A 19,851-nucleotide genomic window follows, 5' to 3' on the forward strand; every position below is an offset into this window, starting at 1 on the left:
GTTCTGTGCTTCTCTGTGTTTAAACTCTAGTCTCTGAAGAGACTAATTGCAGAGGAAGCAATAAAAAAATGTTATTAAATGGTTAACTGAGAAACTTCTGATTAAACACATTGTTCTATGTCTTTTCTACACTTGGGAGAGTATATTGCAGCCTGTTTCCAGTGAGAAATTTAAATGAGAGTTGTCTGTTGGTGTTGAGTGTATTATTGGGTAGTCTTCAAGTACATGCATTTTGCTGTGTCATGGAGATTAACCCTAAATCTGTTCCAGCTGTCACCTGGCATTGATTTCACTTTGATTTTCAATAGGGTCAGAGGGGCAAAGCATGGCAAAATAGTCTAATCCTACATAGCACATTCATAAAATGATACAGACTTTGGATCAAATGTTAGGTCGGGGTTTTTTTTTTGGTACAATTAGTTTTATTAAACAAAATTACATTTTTACTAACATTTTTGAAGTTGCTAGCACAAACTACACCTGATTACTCAACTGGTTTCTTTTCTTTATTCATAGGGGTAGGTATTTTTTCCCTCTGTGAATGTTGTTGTACCTATACAGCAGCTTTGATAGGTCAATTATCATAAAATCCTATGATGAAAATTTATGGTGAGAAGAACTTGAGGGCAATTCCTTAGAGGTGTGGATTACCATTTAGTATACTTTGGTTTACTGGAAGTGTTCAGCACTGTGTTGTGCAATAGGGCTAATAAAACCTTTCTTTGGCTCTCTCCAGAATCACAGCGCTATGCAGTTTTTTGTTTGTTCAGAATGGGAGCTGAGGTTTTTGATACTGAGGTGATCATTGTGGATAAAGCAATAACAGACATCTGTTTTGAAAATGTAACCATATTGTGAGTATGATTTACTTCTGTTGAATGAAGCACAAATATTGCTGTTTTCTTTTGGAAGTGCCTGTGAATAAGATTGGCTGAGGTCCACTAGGTTTTGCTGTGGGCCAAAGAATCGGTAGAGATTCTGTTCATTTTAGTGGGTGGTGCATCCCCACCTCTGGAAGGCTGGGTTTTGTGTACAGGATGATGCTGGTTCTGGATGTGCCACTCAATGTTTTCGTTCCTTCTCTTTATTTTCATTTTTGCCATCCTGAAGCCTTTTTCTTCGTATAAAGAGATAAACTTATATCTCAAGGACTGAATTAAATTGATGCTAAAACCTGAAAGCATTATGAAAGTATAGGCATCAACATTGCACCCAGTGTTTTAAGTGTTATTCTATACAGCAGGCTACAATCTCATTCCTCATGTAACACCTCATGTTCTATCACACCTATCTGAGCATGTGCTTAACTCCCCTCCCCCCCTTTATTTTTTATATCAACAATTTAGATTCAATCTCCTGAGGAAGACTGAACATGAAAGCCAGAACTACCACAAACTTTAAATCAAGATCCTGAGTTTAAATCAGATTTTAAACTCTCTTAAACATCTGTTCCACTTAAGAGTGGGGACAAAGATTTAAATCAGCTTCTTCAAAGATATGAGACTTATCATTATGAGTTTCTGTGAAATACTGCAACAAAAGCAGAAAAGGCACTCTGACTTGCCTTGTATCCCCCAGGATAAAGAAAGACTTGTTATAAAAGCTTTTGGCATGCTTTTGTTATGGGCATCTGTGTCGTGACATGATTTGTACCTGAAAGATGAGGCTGGGCTTCTGGTTTGATGACTAAGCTTGAGAACAAAAGAATCAGTAGAACTGAAAACAGCGAAAGGCTGTGGACAGGAGGATGCAACAGTGGGTAGTTGCGTTATGAACGACAGATTTCATTAGATCTAAGCAAGACAGGACCTTTTTCAGTAATGTGAAGGGTGTGGGGTGCAACTAAGATATCTTTAAAACAGTTCAATATGATTTAGGACCATAGATACGGATAGGTTTTCAATCATGTGATTTTTGTGTAACAGTAGAGGGCAGATTTAAGTGTGTTTGAATGTCTTGCCTGTGTATTTCCATAACATGGGCTGGTTTTTTCAGTTTTTAACCTAAACGTTGAATTTCCTGTTTGTAATTGTTTATGGTTCAATTATAACATTCATCTCATGACTTCAACACTAAGTTACTGCTGTGTACTCTAGTCCTTAATTCCATATTAATGTATGTCTGTGCCTGAATCTCATGGCATTCCTCCCCTTGATTGTAAATACGTTATTTAATACATAAAGTAGCAGCAGCATTCCTTGGCTGCATGCACAGTTTATTAACAAATGTTCTGAAATTTTCTCCTCCCCCCCCTTCAGCGATGAAGCAAGACCAGATTTCCAGGTGAAGGTTGAAGTGTATAGTTGCTGCACAGAGGAGTCTTTATGTATAACAAACACTCCTAAGAAACTAGCAAAGAAGCTTAAAACGTCCCTCAGCAAAGCTACAGGGAAGAAACTCAAAGCTGCCCTGGAAGAAGACGGCACTGAATCCCTTTTGCCTGCTGACCCAGTCATCCTGTAAGCCCTATATATTGATATTCTGGTTTTATACCTTTTAAAATAGAAATAAGCCAAATATATTGTAAATTTTTGGAAAACTGCCAAGAAACTGATTCTCTGTGTATTTGCCCAAGTGAAAAAAATTTACATTTTAAATAGGAAATGAGAAAGTAGGTGTGAATTCCAACCATGTAACTGAGCCTTGGGGCCTGGTTCTGGTCTTGAAACACGGGAGTAGGCTTTATCTTTCTGCTCTGCAGCTGGTAAATCCACTATTCTTTGAAAACTCTATAATATTTTTGGTTTGATCTCTAGAAGAAGTCAAGCTTGGACAGTCAGTCTGTCTGTGTCCCTCTGTCCATCCAGCTTTCCTATTTACTCTCTCCCTCATTCTGTTTTTGCACCTGGCCGGTTTTGCTCATACTTGACAGTTGACAGGTAGACGTGTCTAAAAGTTACAAGTTGTGTGAAATAAAAGGTGTGTATGTAGGAAGGAGAAACCACCCTTGTACCCTCTCCTCTAATTCCCCTTCCGACTTGTCAGTAAAACTCTGGACTGCTGAAGGCACTTTACAGTTACAAGCTGCTTAACAGGAGATTTCTTAATTGCCGTTAGCACAGAATGTTTTAGAATGACTTACTGGTTTTCAGTGTTCATAGATATAAGTGCTGTTCCCAATAATTTACCTGTTTCCTTTTAAAAATGATCTTTAGTCTTGCATACATTTTCTAATGAAATTAACTGCCTTCTAATATTTTCCAGCTACTTTAATTTCATTGATATTTAAGAAGGCCAAATACCTAATTGGCAAATGCTAATAATACTGGTGGTTTTTTGGTGTTTGTTTTTTTTTTCTTTTTTAGAAAGCAATTTTTTCAAGGAATTACTTTTTTTGGCAGCTGAGAAGTAAAGAATCAATGCTTAATGCTTGCCAGGTGTTGAGTGTAGTCTTAGTCTAGCTTCATACATCTATTTCCTGTGATTTTTGAAAGGAAACATTCAAGCATATTCTGTCTTTGTCAAACTGATTCTACTGTATACTGATATTACTGTTTGACTCAAAAATAGACATCCAAGAGATCTTATCCACCAGAGCAAAGGGAATTTTATCACTAACTTTCCAGTGGGTTCCACCTAATGACAAGGTATTTTTCAATCTGCATCATGTCAGGTGGCTGTGCTTTCCACCAGCTTCAGCTGGGCCATGACACGCTGTCATTAGACACAGTTTGAATCAGATATAACCGCTGGCTTATTTGCTTGAATATAGATTGCCTGTCTTTTAAGGAAGAGGCACCATCAGACAATTTAAACAGCTGCCTCCTCCCTTGGGTTTTGCTTTTGGTTTCTCGGTTGAATTTTCCTTTCTTCTACCTTGGAAGTTTGTTGTTTCTGCTGTGGATAATCGTCTCCTGGTGACTGTTACTTTCTTAACAGAGTTAAATGAACAGCGAAGTGTTTAATGATGGCTTTGCTGGGTGATTAAAAAAGTTCCTTGGAAAGAAATGGGTTATTATAGGCAGAAAATAAGTTGTCAATTTTTTTATAGGCTCCCCTTAGGATTTATATTAGTAAGACCCTGGTATGTAGCCCTTATAAAGGGGAAGAGATTGCAAGATTACAAGAGATCTTTCAAGTATTCCCAGAGAGTTTTACCAGTCCAGCAGGGGAAATTAAACCGCAACAAAAAGGTGAACTTTCTGTATTATGTGAACACCTTTTCTCTGTAGATTTCATTTGTACAAACCTTTTTCGTTTCAGAGCACACATGAGTGAAATTCTCCATTTTCCAAAAACTCTGTGATCCCTCTTTGTCAAACTCCTTGGCTTAGAAATCTCTCTGGTTAGTGAGGAAACAGTCAGACTTGTAACTTCTTGCAAAAGCTTAGTGAAAAAGTGCTTTGCATGGTTGCTTAGGTTGGTTAACTTGAGTTATATTATCTCTTAATTATCTCTCTTTTAATTTGTAGACAGTCTTTTGCCTGCTTAATTTTTCTGTTGTATTTTAAACATTGTTTTTTTTCTTTTCACATTTGTCATAGAGGAAAAATCTTCAGTGCAGTTATACTATTGAATTTCAGAGTAACAACGTTGCTCGCTGGATAAATTATTGGAGGGTCTCCCAGAAGTGCATGTTTATTCACTTGCAGAACTGGCATCACAGGCACTTGCTGTTGGGTTTGATGTATTGTCCCCCACTGGGCTGAAGGCACAGCTCTGCTTCCATGTTCTATGTTTGAATTGGCAAATCCCTGGTGATATTTTGCAGGAAGTACATAGTCTAATCTAGTGGCCTCACTTTTATCGTTGGGTTCTCGTTAATACCTGAAGGTTGTATTTGGTTTTACTTTCTATTATTTAAGATCTGATTGAAAAATGAGCGTGTTGGATTTTTTTTTTTTCTTTGACTCCCTGATCTTCCACTTGATCTATTTGAGTGAGTGAACAAAGACAGGGATTCTAACATTGGGTTTAATATTCAGGAACAGATTCTGAAATTGGAAATACATTGATTAACATGCATTTATAGAAAGGGTGGTATAGTTACACCTTCCCACACCAGTGTCTGTGTGGCAAATTCAGTGCCTGTGTCTCTTGATCAGTAAACAACGAGCCTTTGCCAAAGGCATGTTGTGGAGATGAGCTGACTTTTTTTTTTTTTCCCAAATGAAATTATTGCATGGAAAAATACTACAGATATGCAAAATACTGAATGAGATGCAGCAGGCAGATTACTCTTTGTTATACAAAGAAACTGCCATTTAAGGCAGTTAGCTAATTCTGTGAAATGCAGACGAAAAACATAGTCAACAATCCTGATTAGCCAGTTAAATTTGAAAAATACTTGTAGATAAAACTTTTCTAGATTATATTGCAGCTGCCTGAAAGGAATGACTTGTATTTTAGAATGAAAATGTTACTGTGAAGCATATTTTAAAAGTGAAGTAGCTATTTATTTTGGCAAGGTTGTTGTTGTAATTAGTCATGCTTTAGAAAAAAAAAGCAACTTTAAAATTAGCACAGCAGTTTTATCTGTGAGAAGAAACTGAACTTTTTGGTACGGTTTAGATAGAATGGTAATGCATTGCTCAACTGCATGCCCAAACATAATCACTGGAGAATCTTTTGTTAGGGAACAGTCAAGCAGAGAATATATACAAATGCTGATGAGTTTTTGTTCAGATTGCCCTCTTGAAATGCTTCACAGCAGTGTTTTTTCACCCAGAATGTTATAACATATTTAATTTTCTCTTTATTCCCTTGAGACAGATGTGTATCAGACCTCCCTGCTCACAAACTTGCTCCTTTTCCTCCTCCTCTTCCATTAGGGTTAGGGGTAGGCAGACATCTGCCTTGTTCATTGGCAGAGACAAAGATTTTAAAGCTGTATGTTCCCACTGTGCTGTTAGGAAAAACAAGATTTGAAAAATATTATGATAGAAAACTATTTTTTAGTGATTTGATTCAGTAGTGTCTTCTGACCTTTTACACCACCAGGCTTTCTTATGCACTACTGAAGATATCGTAAGGATCTTGTGCTAGATCCTGTTAGGGAGAGTAGTTAGTGTTTTTTGAGGGGTTTGTTTTCCTATGAACTCTGTTCAAGCTGCCATTAGCCAGGTGAAATTCTTACTGCATTGTTGGGCTGTAAATCTGTTACTTGGTCTGATGAGTATTTTAGGGAAAAGGTGAAACATACTAAATTTATACCAGTTTATTCCAAGAATTCCATTCCACATGCACTGTGCTGGACTGTAAGAATGATTCCTCCCCCCCTCCCGCCAGGCAAAACACAAAACAAAGACGAAACATTCTGAAACCTGTAAACACAATAAGGGAAAAAATTCTTTATGCTACAAAACTGACTGTAGGATTTCTGCATGGGACGAATCCATCTATTAGATACTATTAAAAATACATTTGTCAACAACTCTTTTATAAAGTGTAGTCTGCACAGGCAAAGTAAAAGAGCAGAGCAACATGGAGAAGCAGTTAATGCCTTTTAATTTTTAACCTGTATTTTCAGATAAAGTTTATTCCATCGGTTGTTCTATTAACTGTAGGAATTTTTGAACCTATTACCAAATCTAATTGCTTTAGACCTAGCAATAAGAGCTGAAAAACTATTAAAAATTAATTGATGTCTGCCTAGAGGAGGGAGATGCTTTGAGCATCCTCAGGGTGCAGAGGGTTTGGATGGCACAGCCTTTATCCCTGGGTTTGGCAGCTGCTGGCTCCCCAGGAAGCACGTGCCCAGCTCGGAGGCAGTGGCCTCAAGGGAATTCTCCTGGCCAGCAAGTCCCAGAGAGGAGACAATGGAAGGAGCCACTTGATGGGGCCTCTTGGCATGGGCCTGGAAGTTGTGGGGTGGAAGGGAACTGGAGGTACACACAGCATGGAGGCAGGAGACAAAGATATAGCAAGGAGATGAATGGATTATGGAACAGAGTTTGTTCACAAGGAAAACCAGAAACATGGGAGTTGTACGGAAAGAGGTTGGGGGGTGGCAATCTGTGGTCACTGAGAGGTGCTGCCTTGCACCTTGGAGTTCCCTTGTACCCAAATATGATATCTCAGGCCTGTCTAGACTCCCTTTAATTACTGCCTGAGCAACATGAAGCAGAAATGTCTTAAACGTGCCTTTTTGTTCACATTTAGTGAAGCAAAGTACAGTTTGCTGGCATATACCACTTTGGGGCTGGAGAGTGCCGAGGACAATTTCAGGACCCACAACCTTACCATTACAGGAAATGGTAAGTACATATGGTACCAATTTAAGGAAATAAAAAACCAGTAACATTTTGCATTAAGCTCTTGTAAACTAAGGAGCTTAAAGAGATTATTTTTCTTGATACTTAATATAGAACAACTTTAATAAAATACTTAACGGCTCTAAAACAGGCATCTGTACACAGCTGAATAAACTACAAGTTGAGTAAAATTTCAAGTCCAGATGAAAATTTAATTCTTTTGGGAGTTTCTTCTGTCATTTGCATCTCAGTCTTACGTGAGCTGTAGCTATATACAAATTATTTCACCTTCCTCACAACCAAGGAAGGGTATCGGATTGAAAAACAGCTTTTTTTCCTCTGCAGTCAGAAGGAAAGAAGAAAAATATCTTCAGTTCAGCGAGGTTGGTTGAGGCCCAGATTTAACACAGGGCATAAGCTGTACTTAAGCTCTAGGGCAGCTCAAGTTGGGAGATGCTGCCACTACAGGGACTGTGATTATGGTGCAACTGATGGTGGTGGTTTAAGTTACAGTTTTTGGTACTTTGTCTGTTGTTTTCTGCAAGGATAGCCCCTCCCATAATCCACCCTCTAACTGTTAGTTTAAGGCATGGGACTTTCACTGTTGCTTCGGGGAACTTTCTTTTACTTGGATAAACTTGACCTCAGAGGGAATTTCCTACTTTACATTTCAGTATTCTGAATATGTACAGATTTGAAGATTTATGGGGCATTTGTTTCTTGAAAGGTTGGATGAATAATTTTGAGTATCTTTGATATTTGTAAGCATTTCTTCATTAGTACTTTAAACTCTCTCTTCTTCACGTTCCTTTTTCTGTCGTTAATTTACTTAATTTAGTCTGGTGAGAAAGGACATACCTGGATATTTTGGTTCATTACAAGCAGTTCTAAACCATGAACAGAGATAGAGTTACGTCAATGGAACATTGCATTACCTACTTCTAATTACAGAGAGAGCGCCTATGACTAGCAACGAGGAGGGATATTCCAATTCATTAGAAACTTCTTGGAATCCTAAATGCCCTTCTAGTGCTAAAGACAGAACTAGATACAAATTCTGAGCTGTAACAACCTGAAGCAAAGTGCTCAAGTGTAAATGTAGCTGTGGGCCACAATGGGACACTCTCTGGGATCCTCCTAGATGAGAGGGCCAGGGTATTTATCTTTCAAAAAGTTTCTAGCTGTGAAATGAGATTTAAAGCTATATTTTATGTAACAACGACTTGTTCTTGAAGAACGATATTTCCATTTTTACTTGAAGTTAGTTTGGAATTTTTTTTTATTAAAAAATCTTACTGAGGACTAAACATCAGTTTGAGTCAAATACTACAGGATGAAATCTTTTCCTTAAAATGTGAGAAAATGCTTATTTAGATTCATAATCTTAATGTAAAAATGGAGGTAGCACGCTAAACAATGTATTTAGGGCCAGTATTCAGAACTTAGTGTTTGCCTATCTTTTTCCTGTGTTTTTTTCCCCCAGAGGAATCCTCTTTTTGGCTCCCCCTGTATGGAAACATGTGTTGCCGTTTAGTTGCTCAGCCCTCCTGCATGACCAGGGATATGATGGCAGGATTTCTAAATCAGCAGGTAAGAAGACCTTGCTTGTGTTTACATCCTCTTCTGTTAATAGCTGTCACTAAGAGTCAATTGCTAAAACATTTGCTTTTACCTAGAGTGGTTTATTGAGAACTGTTGTTTTTCACCCATTCTACCTAGAGCAAGAAAACTCTCACAGCTGCGTTCACAAACAGTACCTTCAGTGGCTAAGCATGGAGAAGTAAATGTTTCTTTGGTGTGCTTATCAATAAAATGATTTAGGCTGCTAGTCAAAGATCAAGTATAATTGTTGTTTTCAGAATTGGTTTAGGCTGGTGCTTGATGGCAGCAGTTCTAATAATCCTGCAGCTCTCATCCCTGTGCACACCTCTCTGCTGGCACAAGAGTTCATATCACAGCATGGTGAGTCGGGCTGGGGAACTGAGCCGTGTTTAAACTCATCCCTTCAGAAATGATTCATGTGAACTCACTTTACTTCTCTATTTTGGTTCGTTGCACAACTAGGCATACGAGAAGGTGATAGCGGAGGGCCAGAGGGTCTGGGTCATTATCAGGAGTGCTGAATTACAGGCTTTAAGCTGGTTGTGAAACTGTAATGCATTTATGAAAGCTGTTCAGAAAATTCATTTGAGAAAGTGGAAATTCTAGACAAATGTCTTTGCTTAACATTTGTTGAATGTACTGTGTATTTCCAAAGTGAAGTACTCTTTTTATTTCTCTTATTGTGCAATTATTGTAGCTAATAAAGGTAGTTTCTTTCTTACAAGAGACACCAGATATAGATTTCATTCTGTGTGAACCAGCAGACTCTGTACTGTTAGTGTCACATGGCAATAAATCTCCAAAAACTGTAAAACACCAGGAGACATATAAAGTACTGCTAACATTTCAGAAATCAGTGACTGAAGTGTTCTGCAACAGAGAGTCTTTGTTTTAGGAATGAATTTGGTCTGGCTAACTTTTGATCATCAGGTCTGATATGTGTATACCTTGTAATATGGTCTTGTTTTATGTTTGTTTGGCAATTTCTGGCGACTTCTTCCCTTCAGCAAACAGTAGGAGGTCTAACGAGCTGGCGGAGGCTGTATTGTGTACTAAGAGGTGGCAAACTCTTTTGTTATTACTCACCAGAAGAAATTGAGGCCAAGCTGGAGCCAGCATTGACAGTTTCCATCAACAAGGTAAATTTGGTTGTATGGAGCTTTTGGTTTGGGGTTTTTTTTTGGTTTTTTTTTGCTCATTTGTTTTTTGTTTTGGTCTTTTTTTTTTTTTTTTTTTTTTTTTGTTTGGGTCTTCTTTTTTTTATTTTGGTGGAGGTTCTTTCTGGTTTAATGCCTACATAGAGTCATTTGGGCTCTAAGCAGCTCGTATGCAGAATGCTTTATAGGTAGCACGTGGGTGGGATGTGCTTCAGCGAAATTTTCAGTCACTGAATTTTTTATCAGGGATGTTACATTTCTTAGCTGTGGATGTAAGCTCCTTCCATTGCATTAGACTGGTTAGCATAGAGGCAAAAAGGAGGATGTTTTTATTTAGGACAAGCAATAACTTCTTATATTACAGTTCCGTAAGACAGCCCTGCTTGCAGCCCCCTAGCAATGCTAGGGGCTTTTGTCCTCAGCAAGTTGGAGTTTTAACAAAAGCTTTTTTGTTGTGGTTTGTTATTTGGCCACAGTCTTAATTAGAAGGAGAGCTGGAAAATTGTTCAAAATATTTTAGTGCCTTAAAATAAGCTGCTTTTCTTAATACTGGTTTTGTTCAGGGCACAATAACTTTGGAAGTTCTGTTCTTCAGGATGACATTACTGCTGTTTTTATATACCCTGGTTGGAAAGGCTGAGTTTAAAACTTAAAAGTTAAAGTGTTAAAACATGAAGTTAAGTGTTATTTAGTATTTGGCTAAAGAAGCAGAAAGTATTTAATCTGAAATAATATTTAAATGTTCACTTCAGGAGTGTTATTGGAGGGACCTTCTAGAATGGTGAGCGTTAGAGGGAATAGATGCTCTCAAAAACTGGTTCTGGTGTAGTCATCAAGGGTTAATTTCCCATAAGGATGGGCAGAGGAATTTAATGTTGTTTGCAATCGACATAGCTGGGTTCATCTTACATAACTAAACAGACACGTTTGGAAGCTGTGTTAAGCACAGGTCGATCTGGATTCCGCTGCCGTGCTGCTGCGAGCACCTGGTGCCAACACTAATTCTGAGGGAAGCATTCCTGCCGTCCAGTCGCTTGTTCAGCTGCTGTGCTGCTCCGTGCCAGGGCAGGCACTGGGGCAGCTGACTGATGAATTGGACAAGGGAACTGATGTGGGTTAAAGTTAGTTCATCTGGGGGGGCACGAGGAGAGGTGGCTTTGACTGTGGTTCCCTTTAATAAGTTCTCTTACCCAGTTCATTACATGGCTACACAAGTGCTGGTGTGGTACAGGGAAGGGGCTCAGCAGTGATTGGGAATATGTAGGGACACGGAGTAATAAAGGACTGCTTCTTACAACAGCAATATCAGCTTTTGGTGGCTTTAATGTTTCTGGAAAAGCCAGCTGCAATCTCACCCAGAGTGAGACTGGTATATAACCCAAATGTTTAAACAGCGTGACTTGTTTGTGTTAGGACTTATTTTTTAACAAGCTAAGATTTAAATTTATTCCTTAAATGAAAATACCTTTTTTTCTAGTGCTATATCTTTTAACAGAGCCATTTTTTCTTCCAACTATTCATACATTTAGGTAAAATAAATATTTAGATTGTGATATGTATTTAAGTAGGTTACTTGCTTACCTCTTCAGTCACTTCTAATTGCACTAGTCAGCCTCTGCCATAATTCTGTTTTCCAGCTCTTCACAATATCACTTAAGAAATGGCAAACTTCTGTAAATTATAGAATGACTAAATCCATGTTCCAAATCGTGACAGTAATATTTTTTAAAATTATCTATCAGACCTGCTTCATATTTTTCCTTGGAGGTCTCTGTTTGAGTCTATATCCTAGTTTTGTATTTCCTTACAAAATAACCATATCTGCTAAGATATTTCGCTCCTCCAAGTTACCAATACACTTAGAACCTAAAATCCATCTTAATAAACCTTTCCTGAGAGACTGTCCTTTTGTTTGCAGAGTATCCTTAAAGCTAACATCCAGAAGGTACATAAATCATATATCTTATACCATTTTACAATTGTCAGGCTGCTATTCACTGTCTGTGAATCTTTCTTCAATTTAAATTAAAACTAGAAAAAAAGAAATCACAGTTGAAAACATATTTGGATACTTTACTACTTAAACAGTTTCTCTTGAAAATAACTTAATGCCTGCAGATATTTTTTTTATTCCTTTGTTATGAAATTTCTCTTATGGATTAAATGAAAACAGACTAATCATAAGGGCTTGTCTGCTTCATGTTGTTATAGAAACAGCAATTTCGAAATGAAAGTTGAGATTGAACACCAATTCCAGACGTTCTAACTAAAATTTCTTCTGGTTGCATATGTGGCATTTTCACTTGTAATGTGAAGCTGATCCTTTACATGTAATTGAAAGATACTTTCTGAAAAGTAATGAAATCTGGATTTATGAGAAACTCTCTGGAAAATATTCACAGTGATAGTCTTATTTCCCATTCCTTTTGAATGGAGACTTGAAGAAGCTATTAAGACCAGCAAAGTCATTACTTCAACTTCAGATGACTTCACTGCTACTGCTGTTGAGCAAGAATGGTTCTGCAGTTCCTATTATGCAAGTGCTACTATTATTGTTCCAGCTAAATGTGATTATAACATATTATATTGCACAACTAAGTAGGAAAAGAGAAATTATATTTTCTGTAGCAAAGAAAATTTACTGGAATCCAGTTTGAAGAAATATTCCTTATGGGCCAGTTCCTGATTTTTTTTTCCGAGTTTTCTTTAGTTTCTAATGAAAACTAAAGGACTTTGCCTATGCTTGATATCTTAGCAAATTGGTACATGTGCCAGCAGTTCACATGGTTTCTCAATGTTTGGAATACATTATCTATTGTGTTCTGTTCATAAATTGTAATTTTCTTTTTGTGCCATGGATGCTTGAAGTATTGTGGGGTGTTGATTCAAATTGCTGTAGTTCCATGATTTCCTTCCTGGCATATTTTGCTGGTCCCATCTTAGTCCTGGTGCCATGCAGGCCCAGAGCTGTCTCCATGTCCGTGCTGGTGACTGAGGGGTTCATCAACCAGCTGATAAACTGTGCAGCAGGAGGGAAAGGACAGAATCAAGCTGGCCTTGCCTTGAGTGACAGTTCCTGTTGGAACATCTGTTCTGGACTAGGTCAGGTAAAGAAATTCGCTGGAAAATGTGGCGATGGTTGCAGCAGCATAACTTGGAGGGAGCCATGCAGTGTTTCTAGGGAACCAGGGAGTTCATCCTTGGGCTGGAGCAGGGGAATATGTATATGAGTTCTTGGCCATATAAGCTTTTAGGGACCCAGCAACATGAGCAATGTTCTCTGTATGTGTGGGGAACTCCAGCACAGGGAAACCAGATCAGCCCTGAAAATATCGATATTCTTGATAGTAAGGACTTTGTCCCACTGCTTCATACATGTGAAAATATTTTGGAAAAGCACAGACTAGTTAGGTGCCTCCAAATATCTGGTGTCTTGTGTCCCATTGCTCAGTTTAGCCTTGCAGTTGCTTGAAAGAGATAGTGGACGTGGGCAGGGGAAGCAGAGAGAATACCCACATCCCACACGTGTGCTCAGATCAAGGAGTTTGGAAGCTGCTTTATGGCTCCCTGGTGCTCCACAGAACATTGCCAGGTCATGTGTTGCCATCTCCTTCTCTGTGTTTTCAGCTGCTGTGGTGCTCCACAGATGGCTAAAATGGCACAGATATCCTAAGGTTGCTTTTCCATGTTATACTAAAATGTTGTACTTACTGTCCAGTGGCCATGAGGATGTTACATTAATACAAGTTCACAAAACAATGAAGGGAGAAAATAATACCTGATAGAGTGATTTTGGTCTTGTGCATTAATGTGTTTGAAGAACGCAATTTTAAATTTAACAATATTTCCCTACTTGCCCCAAACAAATGGAAATTATTAACATTACAACAGGAACCAATGTGTGCACAGGTTATACTGGGTTTCCATTGCTGTACTGTTATTTCTTGGTTGGTTTTTGGTTTTTTTTTTGATACTAAAAACATGAAGGAATTTTGTTAGATATTATTTGATTTGTTTTAATCTTAAAATAGATACATGGAACTGGGTCTTAGGTTATTCAATATTTTTCTCAAGAACTGTAATTTGTTTTGATGTCTTCAAATGGTCTTTATAACCAGTGCTTCTTACTGTGTCAGGACTGGCTTAGCAGGAAAGTGTTGCACCTCAGCAACCTCTCTCTTCTTGGTTTTGTTTTCTTTTTAGCTTAAAATATGAGCTTTTCAGAGAGGTATTATCAGGCAAAGAGGTTTTTTTATTTGGGGGGAAAAGTATAAAGGAAGGTTCTTATTTTACAAAAATCATATTATTTTCCCTTTAAGTCTTTCCCCATCTTCACAGGAATAATCATTTGCATATAGAACATAAAACTGGCTTCAGCTTTCCCAGAACAGTCGCTTGAGTTCAAGATTTAGCTGTTTTTCCTGTTCTGATGCACTGATTCTTCTGATCTTTACACTTGCTATAGCAGAGTTGGTTCAGTTGTCTTATAAGACTGGGAGAGATTGATCATTATTAGAACACGGTAACTTAAAACACTTTTTGTTGTTGTTTAGGGGTGGGGTGGGTGTTTTTGTTTGTTTGTTTAGTGGCTTTTTGTTGTTGTTTTGGGTTTTTTTGTTGTGAGGTGGAACTGGGCATGTAGTGTAATTCACCCAAGCTTGGTAAATTCATCAGCCCATTACTGTAATGGCATCTTGTATCACTGCTGAAATATCCGAGCATCAGATAGAGATTGTTGCTTGAGGATTTATCTCCTCTGAATAATCCCACAGTTGTGGGATAAAACCTGCAGCAAACATCATTAAATAAACTTGTGTGTATGGTATGCTTGAAGTTCTTACCTGTCAAATGTTAATCTATTTGATTTCATTTTTTTGCTGGTATCTATGGTTACCTGAGTTAATGGGATATAGAGCACTTATGGATGAATTACTTCATCTCCTATTTTTAGACAGAAGAATTTAAATGAGCATATCCATCAGATATGCTACAAGCAGCTGTTGGTATTTCAAATGGTTACTTCAGTAATGCATTTAAAATCTGGGGAATGTTCTGTAGAATAATTTTTGTTTTTCTGAGTATCGGAACTAGGCTTATCCCCGTGGGATCCCATGCGTAAACCTAATTTCTGTAGGTATATGTTTAACATCTTTAGCAGATGTTTGACATCTGGTTGAGCTGTGTAAAACGGAACTGATTGTTCTGTCCCCACTGTATTTTGAGGAATGCCCCGAAGCCACCTTTTGGTCAAACTCCTCTGAAGAGCTGTGTTGTAATGGACCATTGCTTGTTCAGTCAGGTTGAACTGTACGTGCAAAGATATTCCCAGTTTTTCTGCTTTACTTTTGTAAGTAAAGTGGTGTTAGTTACTTTAATTTGCTCATCATGTTTGTGATGAGCAGCAATGTTGACCAGTTGCGTTCTGGAATTTTTTTTAGTTGCATTTTGTATCAGACTTTTTCTTAAGTCTTTCAGCATTTTACACACAAAAAAATAAATCACTCAGTTGGGGATAAGTGCCTTTTTTTTTTTAATCGTAGTAATACCATAACAAAGAAACTAGATACTCTGAAAATACCACTGGATCTAATCTGGATGGTAAAAATCAATTGAACTACATCCCTGAACAGAATGGAAAACCTTGGCTATAACAGTGTTGTGTAATCTGAGAGCCTTTCTAACTCTAGCTAAAGAAATTTATAGACTTGTCATATACTTCTTTATATGTATTTAATTCTTTCTATATAGCTCTCCCTAATTAAGGTAAAACTCAAATGTCCATTTTGAAATGGACTAGGTAAGTTTCTTTTTAAATTTCTGTCACTGTTTTTTTCAGCCCTGAATGTTCTGGTTCACTAAGGTGAAAATAAAATGGATAAAAGTTTAGAACTGGGTAAACAGTATCCCACAGAAATGCAGTAGGAGACCTGAGTAGTAGCTGTAACAATGTAGTTGTCCATCTGAATCATATGGAGAAAAGATGCTGCTTGCTGTTATTTTAGATTATTTGCTAAACTGCTGTGGAGAAAAGGGAGCAGTGTGAGATGAGCAGGTGAAGGCAGAGGGAGGGGAAACACAGAACGTACATCCTGTAATTCAGAACTAAACTGCAATAATTGCACTCCATTCCATTACTATTCACATATTTTGTGCCATTTGAATAGTTTTATGAGAAAACGTTTTTATCATCAGTTCCTAACATTAGTTCATTTTTTTTTTAATTGGAAATTAATCTGGATTAGATACAAAGCCAAATGATACCTTCCTTACGCTGTCATTGGCCGTAAGGTGATGCTAGCGTGGAGCTGAAGCAATAACTCATTACCACAGTTTGTCTTTCCTAGGAAACCAGAATTCGAGTCGTGGATAAGGACTCCAGGAGGAGAACTAATAACTTCTCTGTTATCAACCCCGTGTCTGGAGAGGCTGTGACGCAACGCTTTGCTACTGACAGTAGGGATGAACTTCACAAGTGGATGGAGGCTTTCTGGCAGCACTTTTATGATCTGAGTAAGTAAGCAGGCAGTGCTGGCAGCGCGCCCTCCGAGTGGGGCGTTATGTAACATCAAAGGGATCTTTGAGCAGTTGGAATTGGAATTGCCTCATAAGCCTTTGTTTGCAACGATGAGAAGAAAAATGTTCTCTGGGATAATATTGGGTGGTGGTCTAAGCCGTTGGAAGGCAAATATTTGACTAAACCAAAGTCCGTGTGTTCAGTCTGGTTTTTTTGCAGGAAACCAGAGGCAGAATGGGCTCATCAATCTCAAAAGGACTTGGTCTCTTTTGGAAGTTTTCTAGATAATTCTTTTTTAAGGACCGCTAAATTCTCACCATCTCCTTCCTTCACTGTGGTGGGAGGAGTCCACTTCTGCCTGGACATCCTACCAGTGGTGTGTTGGTTTTGTGAGATTCTGCAAGCATGAAACCTTAGTATGGAAGCCTCAGTGGGAAGTGGTGAGGATGCTGGAATCATCTAGGTTGTGGATTCAGCCAGCTCTTTCATGTAGTCGTGTGTCCATGGGATTTCCTTGCTCAGCAGTGTTATGGATGAATTAAATTGCAATTTGTTATAATAGGGATTACTTGAATCTGTTGGTTCTCCCTGAAACAACATCTCAGCCTTGGCCATATTGATCACCATAACTGGTCTACTCTGGCCTCAAATCGGGAGGCCTGGAGACACACCATCTATAACGCAGCTGTCTCCTTTGAGAACACAGCCAGGATCACTCTCGAGGAGAAAAGGCAACGCAGAAAGAATCGTGTCTTGCAGAATACACCATCTAAGGAGTCTTTCTGCTGTGCCTTTTGCAATCGGATATGTCTGTCATGTATTGACCTCATAAGCCACCAGCGTGCCTGTAACAAATGTGGATAGAGCCTTCCCAAATCTTCATTCGCGAAGCCCAGCCATGAGATGAGAGGAGATGATTCTGTTGGTAATTCAAAGGTTTCAGTACCCCTTGTCACACAGGAATATGCTCACCAAGCCACACTCCAGTCCAGTCATGCAAATACAGGCTGCTTACTTGAACCTGGCAAAAGCTGTACCTGAGGCTTTGTAACAGATTTTAAATTGTTACCCTGATGCTTTGGCAAACCTCTGGAACAACACTGATCTTACATGAGAGAAGAAACTAATTTATTGGTGTGAAACAGTGAAACGTTATTAAAATAGTATAGTGTGTTGCTTGTTTAACACCAAATATTCATTGTAACAACTACACAGATTCATTTGCCTGTGTCTTTTTCCTCTGCTTTAGTAGTTTGACCCATAGAGTTATTGAAAGTAGAGACTGTCAGCTGTTGTGCTGCCATTGACAAGGTAGAGTAGATTCCTGATAGTCATTTTTATCAGGCCAGAAAACAGAACCAGGTCAATTAATGAAATACCAGTCTTTAGTCTGAGACAACACCAATAAAATAAGTGAATTGAGATTGTGGAAACTCGGTATTGTAGTTGTAGTTCTAGTTATTTCTAGCTCTGGTTTACAATGAGAAAGGGAACTATCAATTAGAGAAACACACCAAGCAAAAACTAGGGCATCTTCTTTAAATTATCTGTAGAGTGGGGTAAAAGAACTACTTCTTATTCATTATAGATAGAATACCCATGGATTTTTTGAGACATTTTCCTTAGATTCAGAAAAAATGGGTCACTTGGCATTTAAATGCCTTTTTTCTTCCCTGGTTCTAAAATTCTCTTAAAATTAATGTACTCAGAAAACTTGGAATGATTGGTATGAACAAAGTAATTTTACTGTGTCTTGTTTTCCTTAAGGTCAAAATATATTAATAGAAAAAGAGGTTTCCTTGTCTGCTAATGGATAAAAGGCAAGTTATCCTCTATTAAAGACAGAATGTTCCTTTGCCATAACGTTGTTACACAGCTGTATAACATCCAGCTTGCAGGATATTTGATATTGTCCCTCATAACTTCATGAAGCTTCCTGAACCTTAAATTTTTTTTTGGTGGTGTTTTTTTTTTCTGATGGATTTATACTTTGTTTGGAGTTTTACTGGCAAATTATGACCATTCCCTTCATAGTGTAACAATAGTGCTGGGATGCTTAAGTTACAGTAACTCATGATCTTTGTGCTAAGAGAATGAGTACAGAGGTGAAAATACAAATGCATCCTGAGCGTTCCTGCTAAACAGAAATAAGTGCTCACTGTTTAGTATTGCTTTGGAGATAGTTTCCTAACACAATCTAATAACTTCCATTTTTTTTCTAGGCTGAAGTGTTTAAGTTCCAGTCATTGTTCTCTTTTCTCTCTCAGGCCAGTGGAAACATTGTTGTGAGGAACTTATGAAAATTGAGATTATGTCACCACGGAAACCACCTTTGTTCTTGACAAAGGAAGCGACCTCCGTCTACCATGATATGAGTAAGTGGGATTTGCCTTTTCATGTTGCAGGGTAACAGAAACAACATTCTCTGTGTTCAAATGGCTTCTGGTGTTGATGTTGAAATACTGAGTTTTTCAAGGACAATTCAGACAATGAAAGAGCACATAATTGCATACCAAGGAGTTCATATTAAATCTGAATTTGTAATAGCACAAATAATGAATACATTTTTATAGCTTGAGCTAAAAATTCTGCAATCTGAACTGTAACTAGAGAGCCCTGAACACACTCAAAAAAGCTGTCACTAGAAATAAACATTCATGGTAAGAGTAGTACAAAGCTCAGGAAATGTAAAGGTAAAATAGTCCAGCCTGCAAACCAATTGCATGAAATTAATCTGCTGATATTAAAGCTATTTAAAGGCTTACCTAGCATAACTTACCTAATTATTTGGTCTTTGATACTGAAAAATATGCTAGAAAAACCTAGCTAGAGTGTATTCGAGACTTGTATTTTCACAGAGCAAAATGGTATGCAGCAGGATTATTTTAATAGTTTCATTACAGAAATAATATTTACAGGCTAGAAAAAGTAGGTCACTTTGTTTTAATGGATCCAATGCAGTATTGACTGAGAAACCCTGTACAACTGTAAATGCCTGACTGCTTCCTGCTTGGGATGGGAACTGTGAAGATGCTCAAAATGCTGTGTGGGTCATTGAGTTACTGTGCATCAGAGCACTGAACATTCAAAAGAGTCTTATCTAAGCTATGAATGCAGGGCAGAAATGCAGTAAATGAACCACATGGAAGTTTTACAAAGGTACCATGGTAGCATAATCCCACTGATAGACCAGTACATCAGTGAGGAGCAGAACACAAACTCTGCTTCACTCTTAATACCCCATTTTCTTTCCTGCTTATTTATAGTATTTGTAGTCCCCCGTACTTGGCACTGGTGAGGACATGCCTCAAATCTTGTGTTCAGTTTTGGGCCCCTCACTACAAGAAAGACTAACAGGGCTGGAGCATGTACAGCCCTGGGAAGG

The 19,851-nt window shown here is 38.1% G+C and overlaps 1 protein-coding gene across 3 annotated transcripts in view; it reads left to right on the plus strand.

Moving 5' to 3' along the window:
* Positions 1–19,851, plus strand: part of RTKN2 (rhotekin 2) — a 52,307-nt gene that overhangs the window by 24,318 nt on the left and 8,138 nt on the right. For all 3 annotated transcript variants that reach the window (XM_017826036.1, XM_017826037.1, XM_017826035.1), the window contains 7 exons: positions 737–854; positions 2,259–2,459; positions 7,102–7,196; positions 8,677–8,783; positions 9,803–9,934; positions 16,297–16,462; positions 18,734–18,841. In XM_017826036.1, the coding sequence (XP_017681525.1) occupies positions 737–854; positions 2,259–2,459; positions 7,102–7,196; positions 8,677–8,783; positions 9,803–9,934; positions 16,297–16,462; positions 18,734–18,841 (927 nt within the window). The remainder of the gene's footprint in view (positions 1–736; positions 855–2,258; positions 2,460–7,101; positions 7,197–8,676; positions 8,784–9,802; positions 9,935–16,296; positions 16,463–18,733; positions 18,842–19,851) is intronic.

The sequence above is a fragment of the Lepidothrix coronata genome, unplaced genomic scaffold, assembly GCF_001604755.1.
Source record: "Lepidothrix coronata isolate B3197 unplaced genomic scaffold, Lepidothrix_coronata-1.0 Scaffold124, whole genome shotgun sequence".
Lineage (NCBI taxonomy): Eukaryota > Metazoa > Chordata > Aves > Passeriformes > Pipridae > Lepidothrix > Lepidothrix coronata.